This window comes from Phaenicophaeus curvirostris, chromosome 12 (genome assembly GCF_032191515.1).
Source record: "Phaenicophaeus curvirostris isolate KB17595 chromosome 12, BPBGC_Pcur_1.0, whole genome shotgun sequence".
NCBI classification, from domain to species: Eukaryota; Metazoa; Chordata; class Aves; order Cuculiformes; family Cuculidae; genus Phaenicophaeus; species Phaenicophaeus curvirostris.
Window position 1 is genome coordinate 3,047,575 of NC_091403.1, and position 27,342 is coordinate 3,074,916.

Here is a 27,342-nt window from a genome sequence, read left to right on the forward strand (position 1 = left end):
TTCCTAATGTCCAGCCTGAACCTCCCCTGGCGGAGCTTGAGGCCATTCCCTCTCGTCCTGTCCCCTGTCACTTGGGGAGAAGAGCCCAGCTCCCTCCTCTCCACAACCTCCTTTCACATTTCACCTCTTGATCGATGACAGGCGGTTCTGTGCCGCTACTTACTGCCTCCCTCAAGCTGATCAACACAAATATTTGAGGCGGGGGGTTAGGAGCTGCGGCCGAGGGCCCTGGGGCTGTTCGGCCTGGAGGAGAGGAGGCTGAGGGGAGGCGAGGGGCGCTGAGGGGCGCGCCGCGCTCCTCTCCCGAGGGACAAGCCGTAGGATGAGAGGAAACGGCCTCAGGTTGCAGCAGGGGAGGATGAGGCCGGGCATTAACAAACGGTTCCGTTACAGAAGCGCCGTCGGGCCCCGGCGGAGGCCGCCCGGGGCAGAGGCGGAGCCTCCCCCTGCGGAGGCGCGCGGGGCCCGCGGCCGCCATGGCGCTTGTGGCGCGCGTGCGCGGGGCCGGGCGGGGCTGGCGGCGGCTCCTCCCGCGGCGGCGGCCGAGCCCGACCCGGGAAGATGGCGAAGACCTACGATTATCTGTTCAAGCTGCTGCTGATCGGCGACTCGGGCGTGGGCAAGACCTGCCTGCTCTTCCGCTTCAGCGAGGACGCCTTCAACACCACCTTCATCTCCACCATCGGTGAGCGCGGCGGCGGGGCTCGCCCTGGCGTGCAGGCATCGCCCCCAGCCCGGGTGTGGCCGCTCGGGGGCTCCGGGTCCCGGGGGGCTCGGGGGAGGCAGCGCCTCGGCCGGAGGCGAGTGCTGCTCGGGGTTTGGCGGTGGAAAGCGCAGGTCACCGCCCTCGGTGGCGGTGAGGAGCGGTGGAGCGAGGCCGGGCGCTGCCGCTGGAGCGTTTGTCAGCCTCGCGGTGCTTTCTGCTGGGCTGAGCGCCAGGAGAATTCATACAATTATTGAACGGTTCGGGTTGGAAGGGACCTCGAAGCCCGGCCAGACCCACCCCCCTGCCATCCACCTCCCTCTGGATCCAGGGCTCCAAGGCCCGTCAGCCTGGCCTTGAACCCCTCCAGGGACGGGGCAGCCACAGCTTCTCTGGGCAACCTGGGCCAGGGTCTCGCCCCTCTCAGAGTGAAGAAATTCCTCCTTCTGTCTAGCCTAAATCTGCCCCTCTCCAGTTCATAACAGTCCCCCCTTATCCTATCACCACAGGCCTTTGCGAACAGCCCCTCCCCAGCTTTCCTGTGGCCCCCTCAGCATTTGGAAGGTCGCTATAAAATTCTCGAGTCCTTCTCTGAGATATCGCCGAATCGCAGCGTAGGTCTGGCCAGGGGGGATTTATGGTCAGTTACTCACCACTGGGATCGCTTCTGCAATAAAATAAAATACACGGCTTTGGGGATGAGGCTGTAAACTGCAGGGGAGGTTTTTTGGTGTTTAAGATGGCAAAACTACAACTGGCTTTGAAGAGTAATGCTAGGAAAATGAGCAGGCTTTACGGGAAGGATGTAGATTTAAAGATGAGGCGAAATAACGTGTGACTTGTTTTATGTTGCCCGAACGCCGTATCCTCTTCAGACGTTTCACTGTGCTGAACTTGGAAGAAATAAATTTGTATTTAGGGAGATGGATTGACTAAACGAGGTGTGGCTGGCATTTGTAATGCTTTAGGAACAGATTCTTTGCATCATAAAGGAATATTTCTGAAGAATTACAATGGCACATTCCTTTTCTTTCTGCAACCATTTTCAAAATGCTGTATCAGTAATACCAGCTGATCAAGGCCTGAGCAGCATTTTGCCTAAAAAGGTATTTTGCTGTATCTGTGGAAGAATAATGGGCTTAATAAACATTAATAAGTGCTCTAGAGTTTTTATTTTTTAATAAAAGCCTGCATTCGTACTGTATGAAGTAAAAAATACCTCTTTATAGAGATAGCTAATAGAAATGGGTGTGCCTGTCTTCCAGCTGTTTTCTTGAACTGCTTAGCCTCTTGTTTTTTTATTTTTCTCAATGATTTCACTTCCAAGTCTTGAGGATTGAGAATATTATGCTGGTTTTCCTTGCCTTGTTCAGTAGATACAGAATTTGCTGTCATTTCTTTATATTTGCTTTCACAAGAGTCTTATTATCACCACGGTTCAACTTGAAGAAAGTTACTAATAATCGAGGCATGCTTCTGATTCTATAGGTAGGACTTGTGATTTCACGGTTGTGTTTTATTTTTTATAATTTGTTTCTGCCAGTCCCTTTTATTTTTTAGCAAAGAACCTACAAAGAGGAAAGTTGACAGTGCAGGAAATAGTGAAACTGTTCATAAAATGCTGACGTATGCTTAAATAAAAATATGTGGGTGTTTTTTTCCCAGTCTTTTTCATGTATTGCTGGTGTTACTTTTTGGTCGGTCATGTAGATCTCATCTGTTTTTGACGATGTGTTCTCCCTCTGTGAGTGAGTGCGGGCTGCTCAGTATTGGTGGGTTTTACAGTCATAACTAATATATCTGAGGAGCTTAGGGGCATTCCGCTTTTTAACAGTTCTGCTTCTTTTCTTGAGCAATAAAACATAACCAGCCGTGGAGCGAGGTGCAGGGATGCAATGCTTTTCCTAAACAGGCCTCTTGCCAGCTGAAGTTTTCAAGTCTCTGGATTACCATTCCTGATTGAGTACACAGAGTCTTCCTGAAGTATAAGCTGCCAGGGTGTTTTGTTTATATGTTCGTCAAGAAGTGGATTCTGCAATGTGATGGTACTCACCATTACAGTCCGTGTTCAATTCAGGGACTTCAGTTAGCAAGCACGATATGTGCCTGTAGCGGTGCCCTAGTTGCCCTCGGGTCTGGCTCTGTCTTAGCAAGACCACAGTTGAGTGAACTGTAGAAGGTGCTTGAGATTTGTTGATGACAAATGTTGTTGTTTAATCCCATGTGCATAAATGCTATTTGTGAGTGAGGCGAGTCATTTCAAGTATTTTATTGTAGCTACACTAGGTTAAACTTTTAACTCTTTAAACTGTTTTTTTTTTTTGGTAGAAATGAAAGCAAACTTTACTGCCATGATGAAAAGGCCCACATGGTGTTTAAGCACCAAATATCTTCCTTGTGACTTCCTGCTCCTGTTGTTGTTTAGTAGTTTAACTGGGGTTAAACCACTTGCTTACCAGAGCAACAGCAGCAATTTCGGAACGGAAAATGAGAAAGTAGGAGGGGAATGTACAAATATTGCTTTATTATAGAATATTTGTTTTACTTAGCCTCAATCTTCATTTTATAGAAGTGAATGAATAATGAATTGTTGTTACCTTGTCATCTTGCGTGATACACTTGCGTAGTACTTTGCAGATTCCTTCCCTTCTGCTGCCGTGCCAAACATGCCTGTGAGGCTGCATCCTTGCAGGTTGCTTGAAGGGTTGCCAAATGGTCCCTTGACTTTTCTCCTGCAGACTTTGGTCATGCTGTAATGGTGGCCGTACTGATTCAGACAGGGAGGTTTTCCAGCCTGGTGTCCTGCCGCCAACGGTTGCATAAGAAGTAGGGTAAAAGTGCAGTACGTGTGCATTTCTCATTTATCAGACTTTTCTTTTTACTCTTTGCTGCCCATTATGAGAGGTGAACCAGCAGTCTTTCTCTCAGGTGATCCCTTTGGTTATTCAGAGTGAAGTGTTTCCAGTCTGCAAAAACACAAATTGGCCTTGGGCAACTTTAGGCAAGGCAGGTTCTTGGCCTTCAGCAGCTTTAAATTTTTTATGTAGGGCTCTGTAGCTCTGCTTGGGAAACTTCTAAAAAGGTTGACAAGTTACAGTACTGCTGTGGTCCCTAGTGGGGATCAGATTTTCACTGGTAACATGGAATAAAAGTTTTTTTCATGACGGGAATGTGTTATGCAAGGTTGTTTAGTTTGCTTCCTGAGTAGAAACTTCTGCTTTTGCACAGTTCTACATGAAAAGTAAAATGCAGTTGAGTCAGCTCATTTTTGCACTTCACCAGCTCTTAGTGCAAAACTTATCTTGGAGTTTCTTTTGTGCGTTTTGCTAGTGGTTTTCTGTGTGTTGTACGAGAATAAGAAGCGTTAATATATCAGTCTCCAAGTGTCTTAACTTGCTGTTCAAGTAGTGCTGCCTGGTAAGACTGGATTTGGTTTATCATTCCAAATAATAAGGTTTATACATTCCTTTCAACTTCTGTTTAAACAGGTTTCTAGGAGAGTAAGGTCGTATCCTCTAGCTGATAGCATTTCTGGCTTGGTACAAAGGCTTGCTGACTCTGGAGCAAAACTTGTCATATTTGGTTTTTTAATCCAAGATGATATCAGCATTTGGCAGGAAGTTGCCCACACCAGATAGTACTGTATCAGAGAGCTGAAACGTTTTGTTGGTTTTACAGAAGTAACTTTTCCTTAGCTTACATCTTGCAAAATAGCACACTACTGCTGACCTTTGAACACACCGATGAAAATCCTTTGGCAAGCAAAATTATCGACTTCCCTTTTGCAGTGAAATTTCCATGTCTGTAATGTGTAATGGAATTTGTTTCAGTGTACTCGGGTCAGATTATGCCTCACTGAATATACTTGCTCTTCTTGTCCGTGGTGACTTGTACGATAGACAAAAGATTGGTTGTCCATTTGTTGGGTTTTTTTCCAGCCTCACATTAAGCTTCGGCTTTCCCTATTCTCTTTCAGTCTGTTTCTTTTGGGCTCCTTCAGTTGGTAGGAGCTGTAGGAGAAAACACATCAGTGATAGATGAGTGAAGGGAGGGAAGAGGAAGACTTCATCAGTAGTCATTTATAATAATGGCCATTAATATATAAATTGTAAGGCTTTGAAGTGGCTCAGGCAAGCTGATGTGTCTGAGGTGGCACCATTATTCATGTTACAGAGTGGAAGTGAGGTCTGTAGGATCTGGGAGTTGGGTATCTGACCAGTACAGTGTGGGAAGGAGGTCAGATTTTTACATGCGAATAGGGGCAGGCAGCATTGTAGAGGTAAACATGAAACTAGAAGAATTATTGTTTTCAAGGTATGTAATGGGTAGTCAGCAAGAATTGATCCTGATGTTGATCAGAAAGCGTTGGAGACATCGTAAATTAAAATCATTAAAGTTTCTGTCTCTTGTGCCCTTAACTTTGATACTAACACCTAGCTGGTAACGAAAGACGTCTTAGACTTTGATTTACTGGTGAGATTGCATTACCCTCCTGTATTGTGCAGCAGGACAACAACATAGCTGAAATTGTTTGGCTTCTGTTAAAAATGCTGTTGCGGCTTTCTTGCTGCATGTTGCTATGAAGCAGCGTGACAGATGTCTAACTGTTTCATGCAGGTTCCGAATCGGCAGATGGAGGTTTCTCTTGGTTATCTGCTCTCTGGTTCTTTGAGTGACAGGAGGGCAGCTTAGAGTCGCTTTTGTGCGTTGGTTTGAACGCAGAGTTAAGAGCACAGACTAACGTTGAATGAATGTAGGAACAAATGTATTGATTGATTGATACAGGCTTTGAGAGATGTATGGAGAGTGTGTAGCTTTTGTTTGGGAATTCTAATTTACTTTTTTTGGAGGGATTTCCTAGTCCCTCTGCAGTAGGGCATCGTTTTAGAAAAATGTATCTTGAACTAACTTATTTCAGAATTTAACTAAAATTAATAATAGACGATGAAGAATACATGCAGTATTTATAGTGATGCTTTATTTCATGTTTTGTGGAAGTTAGGTGTTGTTTTTAATTCCAAGAGTATTATATTGCTTTTTATTTTTAATCAGATGTTACGACGGCTTAAGTGCTGAGTCCACCAAGCTGCTGTAGATAGATAAAATAGGTCTGATCCTTTTCTAATGTGAATGAACTATGAATAATATTAACTTTAATGGCATTGCACTGTGCAAGGCTCTTGTACAAGCAGAGCTGATCCAGAGGCTCTTAGTTGCCGAACTTGCAGCTCTAAACTTAAGTCAGCAACTTCCTGTCCCAGCAGGGGTTGCAGTGGGATGTAATTTAGTGCCTCTTGAGGGGGTTTGAGTAATAATTGTATGTAATGTAAGTTTAATCTAGTAGCTTATAGTAAGCTCTTAAATCTAAGCTATGACACTTCTGATTACATTGTATGTAGTTTTAAAGGCAACGATGTACTGCATGTTTGAGAAAACTTCTACTAGGGACAACAAGCCAAGTTTAAGAGGATCTGTGTTAGTTTTGCTGCTGCTGTGCGGACTCTACTGCTCTGGGCACTCGGGGGAAAAAAAAGTGATGCTGAATGTCGGTGGCATTCTCTTATATGTATGGCAACAACGTAAAGCAGACTGGTTGCTAATAGGAGTCTGGCACCAAATCCAGAACTTGGGAAGAGTCTAAAGCAGTTGTCAGCCAGGGAACAAACAAACTGCTCCCACACAATAAAATCCTTCTTTTTTTCATCTACTGGAGAGAAATAGCTTTCCTTTCCTGAGGCAAAGTATCTTGTCTGTATAGCCTGACTCCTGATGGGACTCAAGATGAAGCAAAGTATCTGTGTCAACCCAGGCATGGCAGTAAGGAGGAAGGTACTGTAAGTCAGAGTAGCTGCTGGCTGGGAGAACTCTGGCTCAGCAGAAGCGACTAGAGAGCAATGCTTAGCACGTGCAGTGCAGGAAAAGGAGGTAAAGCCCAAGAACCTTGTATAATGTAGGAGAAGAAAACTTATGTGCCAGAAAGACAAATGTGGCCTTTGTTAATAAGTTGTATGGTTTTTCCTGTTAATTTAGGTAGTAAGTGCCTTTCAAAAAAGGCTTATTTCATCATTTACGAAAGAAGTTTAAATAAAGCAGCCCTTCTTCCCTCATGTCCTTTGCTTCCCAAACAAAAAAACCCTATATACTTACCCCCTGTGAAACTAGGGCTTTAAAAAAGCCTCTGATAAAAACGATGTTCCTGAAATCTGTTGGCAGTGCCATCTTTAAAAATAACTTCAGTAACTTTAAACCTTCTGCTTTGACTTCTGCCCCGATTTTGCTGCCTCGCTAGGTACTTTACACAGTTGCTTCTAAAGCATGACTGTGTTTCAGTGTCTCATCCTAGATTAGATGTTATATCTTAACAATGATAATTCTTACTGGATGAGACATTTTGATCTTTGTAGATAACCAAGATCCTTTTGGTCAGAGGCTTTTTTAAAAAGAAGTGGCATCTCCATTTCTCATTGGGCAGCCATCACATGTCGTCTCGTATTAAGCACTGGGCTTCTAAGAGAATAATCAAATACTTGTATTCTTAAGCTGCCTTTGAAATGGCAAAATCTGGTGGTGTTATCCATTAAAACATGTTGCAAAGTTTTGGTTTGTTGGTTTGGTTTTTGTTTTTTTTTCTTGTGCCATATGCTGTGACTGTGTGATCCTGTTCTAAGGTGTGCCATTGGTTGTCATTACAGATAATGGTAAGCTGAATTATGGATCACTTGATGAAAACTAACGCGATCAAAAGAGAAAAGGATTTGGTCACGTGTCTTCAGTGGTAGCACCTACTCTGGTTTCAGTTCTGAAACTGTAGCCTCAAGCCTGTTTGCCGATTTTAACATTTACTGCTCTCCAGTTGCACATTGGCTTGAAATTAATATGGTCTCGAAGCAGCAAAGTTAGTGCATTCCTCTTAGAGACACTGCCTGCAAATAATCCTTAGAATAGATCAACTTTGCTGTCTGTATCAGTAATCCAATTTTAATCTATTTTAAAATTATCTAAGATGAAGCCAGGTTACCAGCAAGTGTAGCTTATTTTACATTCCAAATAGAGCAAGAGGTAGATGTAGGTTAGTTTCTGTGCATTGTCATAGAGCTTTAGTACCTAGATTGTAATCTCTAAAAGACATTCTGCAGAGACTCGGCCTTCTCAAAGTTGGGCTGTTGTAACAGTTGGTAATTTCACTCATGTCAAGCAGTGATAACTTTCTACTATTGTGTTGTCTCACGGTCTTTAAATTTGGAACAAGTACTTTTGGTGTTAAAAATCATGCAATTCAAAGGCTGCTCACAGCAGTTTGTAAATTCTAAATTCAAAAGGCAGAAAAGACTGTTTCACTTTGCAGGATCTCTTGGTGTTCACGCTGAAGCACTGCAACGTGCAGTTGTGGCAGAACTTGTAGGAGCACTGGTGTGACCAAGTGGCACTGGATTCTAATCTTGGTATGATAATCAGATCGCGCTATATGTTATTGAGCTGTCTACACCCTGAATGTTTCAAAGGGTAGACTGATGAATTCTGATTATTGTTGTATTCTGAATCCCTTGTTCTCTTTAAAAGAAAAAGTAGTTTATCTTAAGAAAGGGAGCACAGAGTAGTAGCTGTGCTGTAGCTGAGGAGAGAGCTCCTAAAGGAAGCAGCTGCTTGCTTAGCATCATCAGCATTGATCTGATCTTGGGAGGAAGTTTCAAGGCCTTACAAGCAGGAAACTGCTTTATGTTATATAGATGCGTGGCACCTGCGTTCTTTATTGCCTTACGTGCTTTAGCCATTTGTACATATGTATTTTGCCAGTGTAGTGTTTTTAAACTCTAAGAGCTTTACTGTATTAATATCTTACAAGGGGCAAGACTGCTCTGTACCGTTGTAAAGGACACAGATATTAGATTCTTTGTAGGGGTGATTAGTAAGATGAAGAAAGGCCACTTAACCTCCAGGACCCTACTTGGCCTACTCTGAATTTAAGTGTTTTGTGGATTCTTAAGGACTGTCTATAAGGAATAGAATAGAATAAGAGTACAGCTTTGTTTTGTTAAGTTGTGAAAAGATGAATAAAGGTGGTTGCACTTGTGTGTACACTGAAATTAATTTATCTTACAGCTTTCATGAAGTGTTGACCTTCACCCTGGTGTGTTGCTTCCTGTTGGTGTGCTGTGTTCTTGAATGGTCGCAACAAAAGACTACTGCGTCTTTAATTTACATAGTGATACAAGGCATTCCTGAGATCATCTGAAAATGCCTTGCAGATGTTACTAGGGACCGAAGCCAAACATTCAAGTTCAAAATTACTAGACTTTGTTCTTTTGCATGAGGCTGCATGACACACTGGTGTGTTGCAAGTGCTCCCCACCCTGCCTTTTACACTCATTCTGTTTTCTACTTGGTTATTTTTTTGGTTTACTGAACTCCTTCAAGAAAGACCTAATATACAAGCAAATTTCTGAGGCTTCATTTATCCGCCCTTTTAAATTGACACAGTATACTGGTGTAGCACAAGAAAATATTCCCTTTTGTGTTTAGTTTTGTGTTTAATCTAAACTCTGCAATACATACTGCTGAAAGCCCATAACATGGTAATCCCTGGGAGAGATTGTGGGGTAGAAAAGGTCTACGGGAACAAACTGATGGCCCTCAGCTGTTGGTTGAATTTGGAAAAGAACAAGCACGTCTGTCTGTGCTTGGAAACTGTATGGGAGATGTTGAAACCCTTCAGCTTTGTTCATGTGTGTCCACCCAAAGCTTGTGTGTGATCTGTGCTGATCTGCATGTCTGTCATCTCATGGTGAGCAGGGGTCATAAACGAGCTCTTCCTTCAGTACCTGTTGCTTATGACACTTCAAGTATGATGAAAAGCGAATGTACTGGCAGCGGATGATTCTGAAACACGTACTGCTGCAGTATCTTGGAGATTGCAGGCTTCTGACTGTGCTTTCAAATTCAAACCCACCCTATGGAGAACCAGCAGCACAGTACTGGCTGTTACAGCTGTGCTATGAAGTACAGCTGCTTCCTAACACGGCTGTTCATCTGTGCAATGCTGTTGCTTGCTGTTCACCAGAAGCAAAGCCTGTAGGGAGAAGTGTTTTCCAAGTAACCCTCTCCCAGAATTCAACAAGTTGAAGCATATTGATTTTCAGTCATGAGCCTCTTCTCCCTTCCTTTCTGTCAAGATAGGTTGCAAATCCTCTTGCTCATTTCTAAGTTGCATTTAAATCAGCCTTAACTCTGAGTGACTGCAGGAAAATGTTTTGCTTTCCTTTTGTATATCTGGAAGATTCTTGTGTGTTGTCTTAGTCAAGAAGTTGCAAAATTTTCTCCCTCTCCAGCCTTACCCGTTGAAAAACAAACCAACCCCCCTCAGCCCCACACATGAACACAGTAGGACAGGAAGGACTAGTGCTGTGAAGTTGGAGCAAGCCCAGCTTGAAAGTTGATGTGTAAATTCTAGTTTTTTTGCTGCTTTATTGCTCAAAAAGAATAATGAGACTTTGTACCTTGACTCCTTTCCCTACCTTACAATGAATTGCTTTTCATTGTGATCGATGTCCAATGGTGATTAGCACTGGGAATCCCATTGGAAAAATCTTTTTATTTCCATTGATTTTTATTTTGTCCATTTTTACTTCAACAGCGAGGTAAGATTTATAAATGGGAAGACAACTTCTTTAAGAGAGTGGGTGTTTTTAATTATGGGCAAGTCATGCAAAACAGATATCTTAATTTTCAGTTTGATAAACAAGATCTGATGCTGTGGTGCATGTTTCATGCTCTTTGGTAGGTGGATCTAAAATGAGGCCTTCTAGCAAGCAAATCGGGTATTAATTTTTTCACAGCTTTTTGCTAAGCTTTGGTGTTCAGTCACTGTTTTAAATTCCCTTGGCTTATATATTTTAAAAAAACAAACAAGAAAACCGAACTAAACAATTTAAACTGCCAAAACAGTGAGTACTTTGGATTTTTTAATAAAGTATGGCTTTGCCAGAGGTGGAGAAATAGGCTGCTGTGCCAGGTGGTGTACAGTCCTGGAGATAGACATTTATTTACATCCTGAAACGGGTTGATTTCCTGGCTGATTTCTCGCTACAGCCACACTAGAAAAATGTTATTAAACATACAGATTGTGAACTCAGTGAAATGGGAAACCTATTAAATCAACTTGAGTTAAACAGGAGTTGTCATCTGATCATACAGCTTTCTCACATGTAAGGTCCAGCTGCTGCAAACTAATGTTGAGCCAAATGAAAAATTAAGATATAGGCTAACCCTGGAATACAGGTAAATATTAAGAATTCAGTTGTTTGCTTGCCAGTGGCTACTAAGTGAATTTTAAATTTTTTTTACATTAATTTGTACGTGTGTCTTTCCTGCCTGTCTTTTGCTACTTGTGTTCTTCAAGACCACGGCTCTTGCAGGACCTTCTTGCTAAGCAGACCAAAGGCCAGAGAGACCTTTATGGTCAGGAAGTATTTGCTGGTGCTGTTGCAACAACTCACTTGCTCCAGCCAGAGTACTTGTGTTTAGTTTCTTTGTTTTCCTTGTGCTTTAGCATGCTCTGCAACAGAAGCTTTGTTTAAAAGAAGAAACAAGACAATCTTAAGTCCAGACAGTAGAACTGCGTAGGGAAGAGTTGTGGTGGAGGCTTAGGTGAAACATTCTGTAGCGCTGAAGAACATGAGATGTTAGCTCTGACTGCAGGGTTAAAGTCATGGATGAGGGGAGAACAAAAGGCTAACAGTGATGCCTTGAGAGTAAGCTACTGTTCTAAAAACTAAAGTAGCAAAATGAACTGTTGCAGCATTGCTGCTCCCTTTGTCCTTACATTCCTGTAAGGCTTGTGTCAGACTAGTTTGAGTAAGGTTCGTAGCAGAAAAAGTATAAAACTATTGTACTAAAGCTGGAGAAGGAACCTCTCAATGCATGCTGCTGGGCAATCCTCTATATTTAGCATTGTAACACAGCTATCTGGAACTTTTCCCAGTGTCTCTTTAAAATTACTGCATTACAGCTTAATTATGAGTGAAATCTGCCTAGGTTGGCTGAAATAAGAAGGAATGTGTAACTAGGGAGCAAAGTGGCGGAGGAAGTAGTAGTGAGAGAAGAGCTTTCAGTGCATGAGTTGAACATGACTTCTTGGCTTAAAACAAGAGGGGCCCAGGTGACACCAGTCTCTCTGGTCTCTGATAGCTGGGTATGTGGTACTGGACAATGGTACGCCCTAGCTAGTGAATTTTATTAGCTTTGCATAGTGAAACAAGGTAAGTACAGCAACACACAGCTCTCATGGTTTTTTTTCTGTAAGTCTTTGCTTGGCTCTAATGACACCAACTTTTTCTTAGTGTGCAGATTTTGCTGCTCAGTGTGTTCTCAGACACAGCTTTGTTGAAAGCTATGTGAGAAAATACCCTCAGTAAAGTGAGGAGAGGGGATGGCCAATAGTTAGCAAGCATCTGAAGAGGACTTTGAAGAACAATAAGCCCTCAGCTGCTTTTATCCCATGCTGCAAGGGAAACGTAAGCAGCCACAGTCCTAAGCAATGCACGGTTGGGGTCTCGCCTTGGACTTCATCCTTGCAGACTGCAAGTTTGTGATTCCTGCAGCAGATGCTCCTGTATCCATATGTAGTATGTGCCCACTTGCTAGATGGACACCAGTGTGTCAGGTTTCTATGTGGCAACTCTGCTTTTGCGGTTAAGAATAATTATCCTGTTAGCCTTTGCATTCTGAGAATTATTCTGGGTCTGTGTTTTCTAAAAGCTTCTGAAATCTAGCTTTAGGTGGGCATCCAAATGTTTCTGGGCTCGTTCCTCCATTCTGGAGAGAACAGCATTGCACATTGCATTGTAAAACTCTGAAAGTTGTGTGATGCTTTGCAAGTAAACTTTTCTGATTTGCAAATGACTCTTTCTTAGATCTGAGTGGGTTTTCAGACGTTTGTTTCCCAGTGTGTGAAGGTGCAGAAAACCAAGTCATTGATAAAGGAATATTTCTGTCGATAATTACTTCTGAAATGCTATAGTCATTGGGGTGTTTCAGATGGTGTAACTTAGATTTCTCTCTGACCAAAGGGTTGATCTCTGTGCTAATGTGCCTGGCAGGAAGTGGTAGCACATGTTGCCAGGCTCGCTCTCCGAGTGTTCGCAGCCACCGCTTCCTGTACTGAAGTGAAAGAACAAAAGAAATAGCGGTTTCTAGTTCATTTTAGCCTCTAAAATGTTGCAGTTACTTTTGTTAAACTTCTTAGTATCATAACAGAGGTATTCACGGCTTTCCCCTTTCGAGTCTTCTTTTAGTTTTGAAATTCATCTTCATTTAAGAATTTTAGAAAAGTTCCTACTGGGAATGCTAGCTTCTAAGAAGATACCTTTTGTGTGGATCCTGAATTTTAAAAGTGATCAGAGGCCTGGTTGTATTATAAATCATTTTGGTGCTGCAAAGGAAATGGTAAACCGCAAGAAGCCAGGCTGTGCAAGGCATGGATTGGGGCACATAGATCTCTAGTTGCAGCAGAAGCCTGCTTTTTCAGAAAAGCATCCCTGCAGGGCTCTTTCACTGCTTATGCTGGTGTGTGATCGCTTCAGCAGGTGACAGTATGCGCGGAATTATTTTTAAACCACAGTGGTCTCTGAACTGAGTTTTGCTAATAGCTGTTTTACTTAATCCTAAGACTTCTGTCCTAGACACAAAGGAGCTTTAAAAACTGTAATTTAGCATTGTCCACGATCCAATACCCTTTCCAGAAAATTCTTTATATGTGCTTTGTAACCTCTGAGACCAGAAGAAAATCTATGCAGAGCAAAGTGCTTTTGTTTTCAGGCTTGAATCCAGTTACCTGTGATTTCAGCAGATGTTGCAGCGAGTTAGGACAAAAATGTTTGCAGCAAGAGATGCAGAATCATGTCAAATCTAAAATGGAAGCCTTTGCTAAACTTCTGTTACGTAAAATAAGGGCTTTTTAAAGTGCACATCTTGTAATGTCATTTTTTAGAATAAAGCAAATTAATGAAAATATCATTTTCCCTGTAAAAATCTACTAGTGAATCCTGGGAAACTGCAATTGCAGCAGTAGTCAAAGCATTTTAAATTAATGCAATTAATGCAATTCATTTCATATGCTGTTAAAAGTGCTGATGTGATATTTCTGCTCATAATTTGTATTCTAGCTAATGGATTCAACACAACATTAAGTGGCTGAAACTTGGTATTTTCAGTATATTAAAATACTAATATCATATGCAAGAAGACTATAAGTCAAATAGTTAATGAATGCCCATATTTAATATTCAAATGCTGTTCTAGTATGTAAAAATAACATATCTTCCTGTTTAAGTGATGGATGAATTCTTAAAACTTGAAACAGTGTTTTCCCAATTAAGAAGCTCTTGATAATTGTCAGATATTACAACTGGGGAAAAAAGAAATTATATAAGTAAAATAACCTACCCTGCCCTCCAGTCATATACAAACTATGACTAAATACCAAGTAACTACTGAAGATTCAGTGAATTAAAAATGGGGTATTGTTTTCAAAATGGATTAATGGGGATTCTTGTGGTGCCTGTCCTCATGTTAAAAAATCTGGTAGTCGCGTAGTGGGACCTGAGCAGTCTGCATTTGAGCTATGATGTTGTGCAGCTTTAGAGATGGGGAAATGACAGTAGTCCAGGCTAAAGGCTAGTCTGCTTGGAAATCTTAGCTCTGATTCCTAGATCCGTTTAGGATCCCTTTTACTGTGATGTCTGATTAGATTGCATTAAATACAGGTTTTCAAAAGCAGATGCCAGTTTTGAACAGGAACTAAGCTTTTTTACCTCAGAGCTTGCAGAGATTCTAGGGAATTAACATGAACTGCAGAGGCTAGTCAAAAGTTGTGAAAAATTTACATCCAGACTAGTGACTATGTTGGTGTAAAATGGAAGAATTTTGAGATTTATTCTTCGTATAATCCTGGCTAACTCTGTCAGGGAGTTCAGTCTGTTTTTGTTGTGCAGAATAATTTATCCTTGACGTGTTGGATGCAGCTGAAAACCTTTGTGCGTTCTCAGCACTTCCTAGTGTTTGGAAGGAACGGCAGCTTCAGAATAGTTCTTCTGCCCAAGTTGGCTCTTACCAAAGAACCGAACACTTCCTTTGCTTTTATTGCAAAACTTATGGGGTATCTCTTTCTCTGGCAGGAATCGACTTCAAGATCAGAACAATAGAACTAGATGGAAAGAAAATCAAGCTACAAATATGGTAAGTATTCCAAAGGAACTGAAGTTTTCAGTGAGCATTGAATTCATCTTTGAGCAGGAATATTTCCTAGCCTTTGAGCCTAGGTGTGCCAGAGGTTTCATACTCTTTGTTCATTGTCCATAAGGCTTATGACTCTGCTTCAGTAGCACAGGAAACAGCCTGTTCACATACAGATGTTACAGCAACTTCCCATTTTATTGAAAGCTCTCCTCTCAGATGCGCTTTTTGCTCTTCCATGAGGAAGAGAAGTATTAAGTTCATAGCTGCAATCTAAAATGTGTAACCTAATAAAATGTCATCTCCTCCAATACTGTAATACCTGTTTGTACTCACAGAGGCACAGGTGAGGGGTAGCTCTCCCGTTCCTTGCGTGGTGGATTAGTAGAGACTCCCAATAGCAGCAACTGAGGATTATTGGAGTGGCATTAGTACGCATGTCAAACCCTTTAAATGCTGCTGAATGTAGATTGCATGCGAGCCAGAATTCTTGTGACTAAGGAAGTGAAGTGCCAGATTTGGTTGGTACAAGTTTTCTGCCTGTAATATAAATCAAAAAGCTGTGTTTTGCCAGGGCTGTGGGGTTCAGCTCCCCTTAGATTTAACTGGTAGCCAGACGCTTCAGTCCTCTTGTTCCCTCACAGATAGATACCACTTTGAAATGATCTAGGATAAAATAGCAGCACACTAAGGCACAGCAGCTGATTTAATAGCCAACTGTACGTGAAAATGCACTGTCCTAAAATGTTTCACTGCTGCATGTTTTAATTTTTGTTTAATGCAGGAATTGAATGCATCAGTTCTGCTTTTTTAAATAACTCTGCGGAAGGCTGTGTTGTGCTGAGTTTTATTGCTTACATGAAAATTTAAATGCTTTTGTTCCATTTTCATGATGCAGCTGTAACCACTGGTGTAAGTAGGATACCTTGGGAGCGAGGAAGGTGTTGAGGGCTGAAGAAACTTGTGTAAACAACTCCTAGATGCTGGGGGTTGTTTTAATGAGTATCAATATTGTTACTCTGTTTAAAAAGAAGTCTCTGAGTATGGAAGAGCGTAAGGGTCACCTCCAACAAATACTTGTTTTCACTGAATTTTAGGGATACAGCGGGCCAGGAGAGATTCCGCACAATCACAACAGCTTATTACAGAGGAGCCATGGTGAGTGTTCACATCAAAAGAAATAGACACAACTTATGTAGCTGATTTGCTGTTCCTAAGGTTATATCATGTAAGTCTTCGATTGGAGGACTGGGTAATTGTGGCTTGAGATGAGGGGAATGAAGTTTGTGTTTTGGTTGGAGTTTTGCTCTGTGGGTTTTCATGGTTTTCGTTTTTATAAACCTGCTGGTACTTTGCTGAGTCCTGTTTTTCTGCTGAAATGTCGAGCCCCGTTGTCTCTTTTAATATAATTAAAGCTTCTGCAGATTAGAATAAGAAGATAAGTTTCCAAGCTTTAATCAGACAAGTTTTTTTTAATGCAATCAACCACGTTAAACCTTTGAAATGCTTGAGAAATAGGTAATTAATTATTTTAATATTAAAAGTGTATTTCACTGAAATGTTTTTTCTTCAGCCAATAGAGAATGTAAAATCTGGGCTGGAAATGCAATCACTTATAAAAGCTACTGTTAATTTTTCCTCCATTAAGACTGGCTTGAAGTCGAACAATGGACTTAAGAGCTCTTTGTGGTACAACTGCTTGTAATGGTTCTTAATGTTATGATTGGAGATACTTTGTGTTGGGACACTTGCTGATTATTTGCTATTGTGCTACTACATGTTCTTGTCACTTTATATGAAGAGATTCATTCCATTCATAGGCCAACTGCAGATCCAAATAACGCTGGTGTTATGGAATACAGTCAGGGAGAAATAGCAAAGGTTGAGGCTCGGTGTTAGAGCCGTCTAGTACTTATGAAGGTTTTACAGTGACATGGTCTTCTCCACGCTTCCCAGTCCATGGCCGAGGACTTTTCTTTGTCCCATGAGGAAAGACTGGAAAGGCAATAAGGAATGGAGGTGAACCTGGCAGTCTGTCCTTGATGCAGGTGGTGTGTGGTTTTTCGTGCTTTGCTAATCGCTGAGAGCCCTTCCTAGTACATGAACATAACTGGGAGAACTTCTAGTGCCAGCTTTCCTCTAAGAATCTACTGGCCCCAGCAGATTGAATCTCACAAGTTTGTCATCTTTGACTGCTTAAAGCTGCTGCTTCTAGACTTGATTTTAACCAGAGTCCTGGTTGCTGTTGGAGTAGAATATCTAAACTTTTCCTGACTATAGGCTAATAATTTAGAATTTCATCTAAGTGGTGTGTTCAATTTCTAATGGTCATAAAAGATGTTAAATAGTAATATTTTGGGTAAATTCTCTGCAGTGGTGTAAAGCTTTGAGAAGGGATTACAGGTGTATAAGCTGTGTGTTGAATTTCTGGCAAGTATAATCAAACCAGCACTGTATATCAAATTCGACCTATAGTGCTAGCTCATCTGACTAGGTTTTCTTATTTTTATCTAGGGAATCATGCTGGTGTATGACATCACAAATGAAAAGTCTTTTGACAACATAAAAAACTGGATAAGAAACATAGAGGAGGTAGGTGCTTTGGAAAGTGTTTCTTACTGTTTCCATCTTATTGTTTCCCTAGGACAAATAATAAAGTAATTACTCACTTTCTTTATAGTAGCCAACATTAGAGTGCTATTAGCCAAGTTAGACTGTGCAGTGAATACCACAGTGGTCATTAATGGGGAGAATATTATCTCATTCACCAAGGGGTAGAAGGTAGAAAACATAAGTTTAAAAAGCAAGCGTGAAGGGTTTCAAAACTGCTCTTACTATATGACTTTTATTGTTCTTTTTTTGCTTTTGGGTGTGTCTAAGGAATGGGAAGGGGCAAGACCTTAGGGTGTCTGCCTTTCCTTGAGCTGATGACACATCTGTCCAGTTTCAGTTGTTACTGTATTGTGTGTTTGTCTGATAAGAGACTTTAGACATTTAAATTTGGTCTTGAGTAAAATTCCTTCATGCTAACTTATTATAAATCATTTAATGGTAACAGAATCTTACTTTTAATTTTACTTAAACATAAAATCCAATACTAATCCTATTAGTATTGTTCTTTGACTCTTAAGCAAAATTCCTATATTAGTGACCAATTTGATCCAATAGTGACTGGGCTAGGAAAGTTCTCTTATGGAAGTTTTCTTGCTGAAGTGAGTAGCACTTAGTCTTTATTAACAATCTATTTAAAAAATGCAAATCTATCACTTAAAAATACACCAACCATATTGCTCAGGGTGTTCATGACTACATGAAAGTGAAGTATGTGGTGTTACATTTCTAGAGTAGCCAGATGCCTGTGTGCAACCCAGTACAGAACTCACAGTACTGTTTGATATATAATAATAGACAAATTTAATCTAGGAGTATTTATTCCAACCTATTTTAATATTTAATTATTAAATTGCCTGTTTCAAAAGCCAGTTCCTTCCTCAGTAATGCCTTCACATGAGAACTTTTTAAAAATAAAATAATAATTTGTGGATGACTTTGGTGCTTAAATTTCTTCTAAATAACGATGTACTTTGTTTCTGAGAGTACTTTTTCTTCTTTCAGCATGCCTCTTCAGATGTAGAAAGAATGATCCTGGGTAACAAGTGTGATATGAACGAAAAAAGACAAGTTTCAAAAGAAAAAGGGGAAAAGGTGAGCTTCGGTGACTTACCTGATTTAGAAGCCTGCTTTTCTCTGTGGCTTTGGCTGCTGGATATTCGGTATGGTTTAGGCATATGAGAGATAATGAGCCTCACAGCTATTGTTTCAGAAGCTTTTATATATTATTTTTTTTGACTGTCTTCAAGTTCGAAAAACCTGAATAAAATAAATTGCCTTGAGAAGACCCTGTACAAAATGTTGACCTTTGCTATAGCATCAAGTATTCTAAAATGCAATATAAAGCTTTGTATATAGTTTGATCATGTTGCCTCAATTCGACACGATGGTTACTTACTCTTGTCATAAGTACTGTAATTTGTTGTTCTGCAGACCAAACAAGCAAGTAAAAATACTACATAGTGCATTGTGCACAGCTGAAGTAGTCTAGTTGCTAGTAATGCAAATTATGGGATGGTAAGTTAGTAGTATGGGATGATAGTAGCTATCTGTTCTATAAATCTCTATCAGTGACAATTCTATCTTAATGTTCTTTTAGGTCCTCAGTAAGTCTTTTCATGAGCAATTAATGTCTGTGTTAGTTTTGAGTTTAGATGAGGATATGGCCTGTTGTAATTTTATCTAATTGTCTAGTACCTAATGTTTTGACAAAACAAAAGCAGAAATGACGCTTGTTTGGTTTTGGTTTTAAAGCTTACTGTAGCATACAGCATGTATTCCATTCTGAACCTATGTGAAACATTCCTGTTACAAAGGGACTTCAATAACACTGAAAAACTTTAACCTCTCTTCCAGCTAGCAATTGATTATGGAATCAAGTTTTTGGAGACAAGTGCAAAATCAAGCATAAATGTGGAAGAGGTAAGAGAGGAGTTTTACACTTGGGTGTGTTTCTTGAACTACTGCTATGGAGACGTTTCGCGATCTGCTGAGCTTTCTGACCTGATCGGGGACCTGACATCCCAGCTGCGCTCTTGGGTCATCACTCTTGTATTTAGAGAACTTCTGTAAAATCCAACATTTCTTGTTTTCTGGTAATGTTTGGAATTGTTTTTAAATGAGTGTTGGTAGAGTGATTTGCTATTATTGTTGCAAACAATTGCTTTTGACTTCTGTGCCCTGGTGCTGAAGTTGCAAGTGCTTTTGGACAGGAATAGGTGTAATTTTAGAACAACGCTTCGTGCAGGAAATGGGATTCAAGGTTCTTTACTTGCAGAATAACATGCTGCTCTCTCCAGGAGCCTTCAGGTTACTGATAAATGTGTTGTGCAGATGAGACTGAAGATTTGTCTGTTAATCTGGAACATCGGTATAGACTGTCATAAGCTGATGTTGGAGGAGGAATAAGGCTTATAGTACTCTATCTACAGACTTGAAATCTGTTTTCCTGCAAATAAATATTGTGCTAAAGCCACAAGATCCCTATTTATGAGAGCATAAGGAAATAGAATCGGAAGGAAGAGTGGCTCGACTCCAGTCTATCTGACCATGAATCACTCTTGTCATCTCGGGGATGGTGGGGGAGGATCTTAACTCTACGAAGAAAGCAGACTAGAAAATAATGTATCAAAAGGCAGTTACATTAAGATTTGTTCATTCAGATAAGGCAGACATGTTCTTAAATGTTGTTCCTGTGTCTAATAATCTCAAAGCCTTTCCATGTGTATTGATGGGATACCTTTTAAAAGTCCTCCAAACACGTACTTAATTCAGATCACGCGGCTAACAAATTAACTAGTAACTAAAGAGTTTGTTATTTTAAAGTAATTTGACCAATGTCATGCCAGCCAAGCATTTCTTTCTGATTGCAGGATGATTGTTACACTGTATAGTTAGAATGGACTTACTTGCCTTGTGTTGCATCTGGATAAGTGCTTGACCTGATTTCTCAGTGTTCTTGCAGCAGGCAATGGAAGCGTGAACATTAACAGCCAATACCAAAGCTGGATAGCAATAGTCTCCTAACTCGAGGTGCTAGCAGTGCCTGCAGAATATTGTATTGTTAGTGTCTGGCTACTCCAAACTGATCTTGTCTTTAGTATGTCTTGTGACTGACTTTATTTTTATTTCTACTCCTCACCAGGCATTTTTCACGCTTGCACGGGACATTATGACAAAGCTCAACAGAAAAATGGTTTGTATTTCCAATTGGCATCAAAATTTGATCCATTGAAATGGCTGCTCTAATAATTGGCTGAGTGGTAGCCCCATGAAAAAAACTCCTGGGGATTGCAGTGGGTGCTAGATCAGGTTTGAGAAAACGGTGCTTTGTCACAGTTTATTACACATCAGCGTGCAATTGTTCTTCATTTTGCATTAACATTAGCATTGGGCAGCCTGAAAGTGATGTGTTCTTTCAAGCTTTAACAGTGTGACCTTTGCTTTGTTAGACATCAATTTACGTAGCCACTGCTTCCACTAATAACTCGAGATCTGAGTTGTTAGGTAAATGTTTAATTTTAAAGTAGGCAGTTTTATTGAGGGATTAACAGTCTGAATAACTGAGGAGCTTAAGTTGCAACAAACCTCTGCTGTTATTGCTTTGCAAGACGGGAAGTGGGGAGGGAAACTAGTAAAGCTAGTTGGTTTTGCTGCACTTTATGATGTTGATACACTTTTTCTCTTTCAGAATGACAACAGTTCATCAGGGGCAGGTGGGCCAGTAAAAATTACAGAAAATCGATCTAAGAAGAGCAGCTTCTTTCGATGCACGCTACTTTGATGAACTTCTAATGATAGACTGCAGCACACTTAGAACCTTTTCTGCTTCTTTGAAAGCACAGGGTCACAAAGCCTCAGAAATAATACCACCAAGCTGCTGCTGAGAGCTCCATTGAACGTAGACTGCGATACACAAAATACAAGTGGATTTTGCTCACTAAGCCTATTGACCTGTCAGGCTCTTCTTTCTCAGATATGGAAGCTATGAAGTGGAGACACAAATGCAAGAGTTAACTTGTTTTCCTTTTTTACTTTCTGTTTTATTGCCTGTTGCAAAAGCTGCTATGTTTCTTTTAACTTTGCACATCCATATTGGCCTCTTACTGCCTGTTACAGCACAATCTTGTATTTGTATTTGCACAGTTTGACTTGTAAGATTCTTAACAGATCTGTGCAGGTTTTTCTTTCTCTTTTTAAGCAAATTTATTTTCAAGCAGAAGAGCCGGGGGGAAACTAAGTCTCATTTCCATTGTTTTCAATGCTGTACACTTGTGGCCATGACCGCAGTATGGATGTTGACGCTCTAGTGATGAGAATTACTGGAATAATTGGCATTTAACAATTTGTATGGATTTTGTCTCTTAAATGCACAAATCTGTTCATGCAGAAGCTATGGCTTCTATTCTGAATGTAGTATGTTGCTTTTCTTTCTTCACCAGACTTAGCAAAATTGTGTTCTGAATTGCCAGTCACTGTCTGATTCACAGATGCACCTTTCAGCTGTTTGAATAAACACAGTGTCTTTCCTCACTTCACTTCCCTTTATTAGCTCAAACTGTGGGCACCTTTTTTTGTTTTCTGATGAGGAAGTACACTCTGAATTGAAATCGTCGTCACAGATTGGCCTCATTACTATCACTTAAGTGGCTTGTGGAAGCTGAATGTGTGAATTCTGAGTAACGTCTTTGTGGATTCATTTGTTCAGAAATGACTGCTTCTAAAGGTGGCCTCCATTTCTCCTGTAATCCTAAGGATAGTTCTTTGATGTATGTAAGCATCAACCCTTGACAAGGGAGGTGTCCGACAACTGGCTTCCTGTGCAGTTGCTAAAGTTGATCAAGTTCTAGCACCGAGGAAACGGTCACATTAGGGCTATAATGTATGTACTACTAGTTAGGCAGTTAATGCTGAATGTGTGAAGCCCTCTGTGGTCTGCTCAAGCAGTTCTTTTTTTCATCAACAGCTGGTACAGTGACCTAGACTGTTAGAAGCAGAGTTGAAACGTAGTTGCCTTTTTTACTCAACGGAACATTGTATAACCTAGTCTTTGTTCTACTACTTTTTTATTGTCTTCTGAAAATTTTCCTCAATGAGCATTTAAAACAGGTGCTTTAGTTCTGTTGATGTGCCAAACTTGGACCATTGTAAGCTTTAACTACAAGTTTGTGTCCAGCATGTGTGTGATTAGGGGTAGGTGCATTCTGTCATTGTCAATGTCAACGTCTGCTGTGCTTGCTTTTGCTTCACTGCATCATCTGGAGCTGTAAACAGTGAATTGGTTGTGACAGCAGATAACCGCTTCATTTTGTGGTGTCAGGTACTGGATTTGTCATCTCTGGGTCTGTTGTAGATATTTTTGAAAGAGAACGGGCCGATAGCACTAGATTTAAAGACTTTTGATTTTAAGAAGTTTAACATTAGTAGCTGGTTCTGTAAAGTTTTTAAGTGGTTATCAACCTGTCCCCACATGTGGTTTAATAGGAATAGTTATTGTTACTAGATGGTGAATCTCATAAACTGCTGTTGCTGCACTAAAACAGAAAAATCTTCATAGCAACAACATTTAGTGAAAAAACAAAGCAACCCTAACTGCTCTGTTGTCTACCCTTGATTTTTTTTCTCAGACAGGCTGAAGCAGTTATGTTTTCTGTATGGTTAAAAAAAGTGCTTCTATACAGAAAGTGTTGTGACACCAATTATGAATGTTGTTTATTTTCAGTAATTTACCTCTGACTTATTTGGTGTCGTAATACTTTGATTTTTATCTCAGGGGTTGTCTGCAAACCAAAACTGACATGTTCTGTGTTTGGCACCGTTTACAGAATGCTTTGTATTGTTTTTCCTGTCTTCGCTGTGTGGTTAAACGTTCATTCAATATTAGTCTCCATGAACTTCCCTTTGAGAGAGCCTGTAAGTAGTAGAGTCTATGAAGTGCTTCTTGAAGCAGCAGCAAATTGGGGTATCTACTCTGTATCGGGGGGGCGGGGGGGAGGGGAGAAAAAAAAAACTTGCTATTTTCTTACATTTAGCTGTGCTAAACTGTAAATAAATGTGAGGTAAGACCATAGGAAGTTCACTTTATGCATGACAAAATAATGCAGTAAATATTTCACTTTGCTTAATGTTCATGTAAAGTTCATCTTTTTTTTATTTGTAGAAGAATTTAATGCAATTTTGTTGTCCCCTGCTGAAACTGAAGAATTCTAATTTCATGTGGTCTTGTGGATAAGGTAAAATGCAGATTTCTCTCTCTTTCTTTGTTGTTTTGCCCCCACCCCTCTTCTCCAGCAGTATTAAATGGCTGAGTGGCTGCACTTTATCGGTGTGCTAATTTTTGGTCAGTATAGACCTCTTTCTGTGTACAGTCTGCCTTGTCAGACATTGAAAAACGTGCTGTATCTTTGCGTGCAAATCAGCTGTATGTTTTACTGGGACTTTTTTAGATGTGTTTTTCCTTTAGACAAGCGGGTGATGATAAATGGTATGTTCTGCCTACGTATCAGATGCTGGGTACTGCAGGCTTTTCTAATGTCACTGATTGTTTTGTGCAGTCTCCGTTGCTGCTTCGCTCAAGACTATATAATCTAAATTTTGAAGGACTCTTAACTATACCTCAGTCAATCTGATGTCCTTTTGAATGAAAGTCGTGTAACTGTTATTCATTAAGCAGCAAACATGTTTCTGTTTTGTTCCAGAAATTGCCATTAACCTTTCAGGAAAAGCAGACATTATTTGGTGGATTTTGATAAGACGAAAATGCTGCTTACGCTATTGAGTGTTATGAAATCCTTCCCTCCACCCCATGTCTGTGCACTACTATCTTGACCAATGTTTTTCTAAGTGGTTAAAAAGAAAACAAAGCCAAATGGAAAACAAACTGGTCTTAGTGCTTTGCAATATTAGCTTTCAGCCTGTGCTCAGCAAAACATGCACAAGAAGATTTTGTTGAGTATATATAGATTATATGATTCACTCACTGTCTGAAAGTTCTATTATTGCTAGAGCTTAAACCACTCATGAAACTTAATACAGCTCACTTTTTTCTACTTGGGGGCAGCATCAAAAATGCAAATCGACTTCTCGGACCTGTAGTACAGAAAGTATTTCCCAGTGTGAGTACCTTTCCCGTACTAGTCTGCTGATGTCAAGTAAATTAAGTGGATCATTTTCACAAGTGAATAAAGGAGTCTTGAATATACATATCACGTTGAACTATCGTGAATGGATAATGATTTGAAAGTACACGAATAATATGTAAAATGCATAAATGTGTTATTTGTGAAAATGCATCTGTTATTTGGTTATTTAACCATGTAACAAATTTTGCGATGCTAAACTTCTTAAGAATTGGTTTGTAGGTGGTAACAGGTCTTTTTTCTCTTCCACTCACTGAACTGCTTATGCCATTCTCATCCTTATAAATAAAACTTCTATTTCTTTCTTCCACAAAAGCAGGATTTCCACTGATTTTTCTTATTTCTGGTGAACTTAAATAGTCTAGTGCATTCCTATGGCCTTACGAACATTTTTGCAAATAAAACTTCGATTACAGTTATTTTAATGCTATATAGCTACTAAATTCAGAATTAAAAGTATAGTCCTTGAGAAAATGCTTAATTTTGAAATAGAAGTGTTCTACTGTGTGTGTTTAAGCACATTTTATCTCTGGTATAAAGGTGTAATGTGAAAATATCCTGCAGATAAAAGTGAACTTGTCATGTGGTTAACTTGTAAACCTAATCATTAATTGTGTATTGATGTGTATAGACAAAAACCCAACCCAAGCCCTAAAAAAAACCCCTCACACTCCAATGGTTTTATTATTACATGTGAACTTTTTTACAACGTGTGTCTGAAATAAAAGTTACATAATTAAAAGTATTTGGAGTATTTTGTATGAAATATTCCACATAGTTTTATACAGTCGGCATTTCCACTCCATTTTCAATAAATCTGTTGTGGAGAGGTGTCCAGCTGAATTGCACCTGTCAAGCTTTACTTCAGTGGCAAGCCACAAGGGATTTTGTATGTCTTTGCTCATTCCTAAACTTGACCATTCTTGAGATTTCTCCTGAAATATCTTCTCTTCCTGTGGTGTTTGCTTAAATCGAAGTATGTTATTTGAGTGACCTCCAGCTTCATAAGGAATCATTCTTCCAGAAATTTACTGTCATGAAATACCCTTCCAAAGTAACTTCTGAGCAACGACAGTCAAGGTAACGTGACACAAAATCACCTATTTGATTAAGAATTATCTACTCATTTAAGCTTTTAATATTTTCATTTTGTTGTTGTTTTAAATTAGCATTTTGTGAAAGGTATTACTCTGAAGTAACCTGAGGTACAAGTATAATGAATAGTCTATGATTCTATGGATATATACGTTTGTATATATTACATTATAATATAATAGAAATGGTTTCAGATGCTCAGCAGTCCTAAAACCACTTCTCATAGAAGTTAGTGGCATGCATCTGCATCCCAACAACGTTTTAATTGCATTTGTGTTCTCCATTTGTTTAAAGGGAATAGCAAGGATACTTAACACTGCTTAAAAATGGTGATTTACTACAGTTCCTGGACCCATTTTTGGTTGCAGATGAGCAGTTACCATACAACTAGTGCACACTTGTAGACCAGAGGCAACTTGTTGGTACAGATGTAGAATGTATCCATCTTTTATAATGTGGGAAATCACCTTCTTCCTAAATTATATTTCCAACTTGGTTGACCAGTGGCTCTTCAGAATTCTGGAACTATACCGAAGTCATCAACATAATGCAAGATTTCAAAATTGTCTTTCTTTAGAGAGATTTTAATCTTCAAGAGACACATAAATGAAGCTTTCATGTTGCATGAAGTTCTTGCCGTGTAGAGGTTTAAAGAAAGGTCATGGAATGGAATGCAAAATGTACTGAAGAGAATTTTTAGTCTCAGAATATTTTGTAGTAGCTTCAAAAATTTTTTACTGTCTTCAGCAGAATACATCAGCACTGAGCTTCTGGTGTGAGCAAATGTTAAATTTCTCTGAGCACATATTCAGTACATATTGTTCCTTCAGTTTGCGAAATGAAAGTTTTGAGCAGGGTATGAGCATTTTCCTCATCTGAGGAATTAATGTGTTTAATGACTTGTGGAAAGCATGTGAGACGTGAATTCTACTACTGAACACATCGTACCGACTTCAAAGTAAACAAGGATTCTGTAAATGTTGACTAGGTGTTAAGAATTTCATCCTATTTAGTCTTAAATATCTTCCTTGAGTACACTATGGAGATGACCTACTGCAGCTGTGAGTTCTCTGCTTATGCTACGACCAATATCCCAAGGTCTTGTGTTAGGCGGTGTTCTCTGATCGATGCACTTGCTTCAAAATAGTTTTGTATTTCCCAGGGGTATGTTGTGCTCACTAACCTTTCTGACCTGGTTGAACCCCTCTGTGGACCGACTAATGAGATGATGCTACTGTGACCCTACTGGCCGTGGGACAGGAAAGGACAGGATGAGCTGGCACCATTTGCAACCGTTTACAACTCGCAGTTCATGACACTTCCAGCACTATTCCATCTATACACACACTTTTATTGGACCATTGGTAGTGTGCTCATCTCTGAAAAAAGTGCAGTTTTTACTTAGTTAACTACAACTCGATACAAGAAGCGGTCGCTATACAAAAAGCGGTCTATTTTTGATTTAAGCTGGAGTAGAGTTAAGTTTCATCTATGTAATCGTACTTTTTGAAAGGTAGACAGAATGTCTTGTGTTCAGTGTGATCTGCAATTAACTGATGTCTCTTC

The 27,342-nt window shown here is 40.0% G+C and overlaps 1 protein-coding gene across 3 annotated transcripts; it reads left to right on the forward strand.

The window, feature by feature from the left end:
* The first annotated feature begins 502 nt into the window (after window positions 1-502).
* Window positions 503-25,426, forward strand: RAB8B (RAB8B, member RAS oncogene family). 3 transcript variants are annotated; one of them, XM_069867221.1, is made up of 10 exons: window positions 503-685; window positions 14,875-14,935; window positions 16,030-16,090; window positions 17,447-17,524; window positions 18,548-18,637; window positions 19,400-19,465; window positions 20,688-20,738; window positions 21,234-21,258; window positions 23,703-23,775; window positions 24,241-25,426. In XM_069867221.1, exons 1-9 carry the CDS (start codon window positions 562-564, stop codon window positions 23,750-23,752), a joined length of 606 nt encoding a protein of 201 aa, XP_069723322.1. In that variant the 5' UTR covers window positions 503-561; the 3' UTR covers window positions 23,753-23,775; window positions 24,241-25,426. The 3 variants fall into 3 exon arrangements, with proteins under 3 accessions (XP_069723322.1, XP_069723321.1, XP_069723320.1); XM_069867220.1 differs by having other exon boundaries at window positions 23,703-25,426; XM_069867219.1 differs by lacking the exons at window positions 23,703-23,775; window positions 24,241-25,426 and having other exon boundaries at window positions 506-685; window positions 21,234-23,532.
* Window positions 25,427-27,342: the final 1,916 nt, after the last annotated feature.

Coding starts and splice junctions, on each gene's coding strand:
- RAB8B (XM_069867219.1), top strand. CDS start 562: ATGGCGAAGACCTACGATTATCTGTTCAAGCTGCTGCTGATCGGCGAC. Junction 16,091..17,446: donor CTTATTACAGAGGAGCCATG/GTGAGTGTTCAC, acceptor ATTTTTATCTAG/GGAATCATGCTGGTGTATGA. Junction 19,466..20,687: donor CAAGCATAAATGTGGAAGAG/GTAAGAGAGGAG, acceptor ACTCCTCACCAG/GCATTTTTCACGCTTGCACG.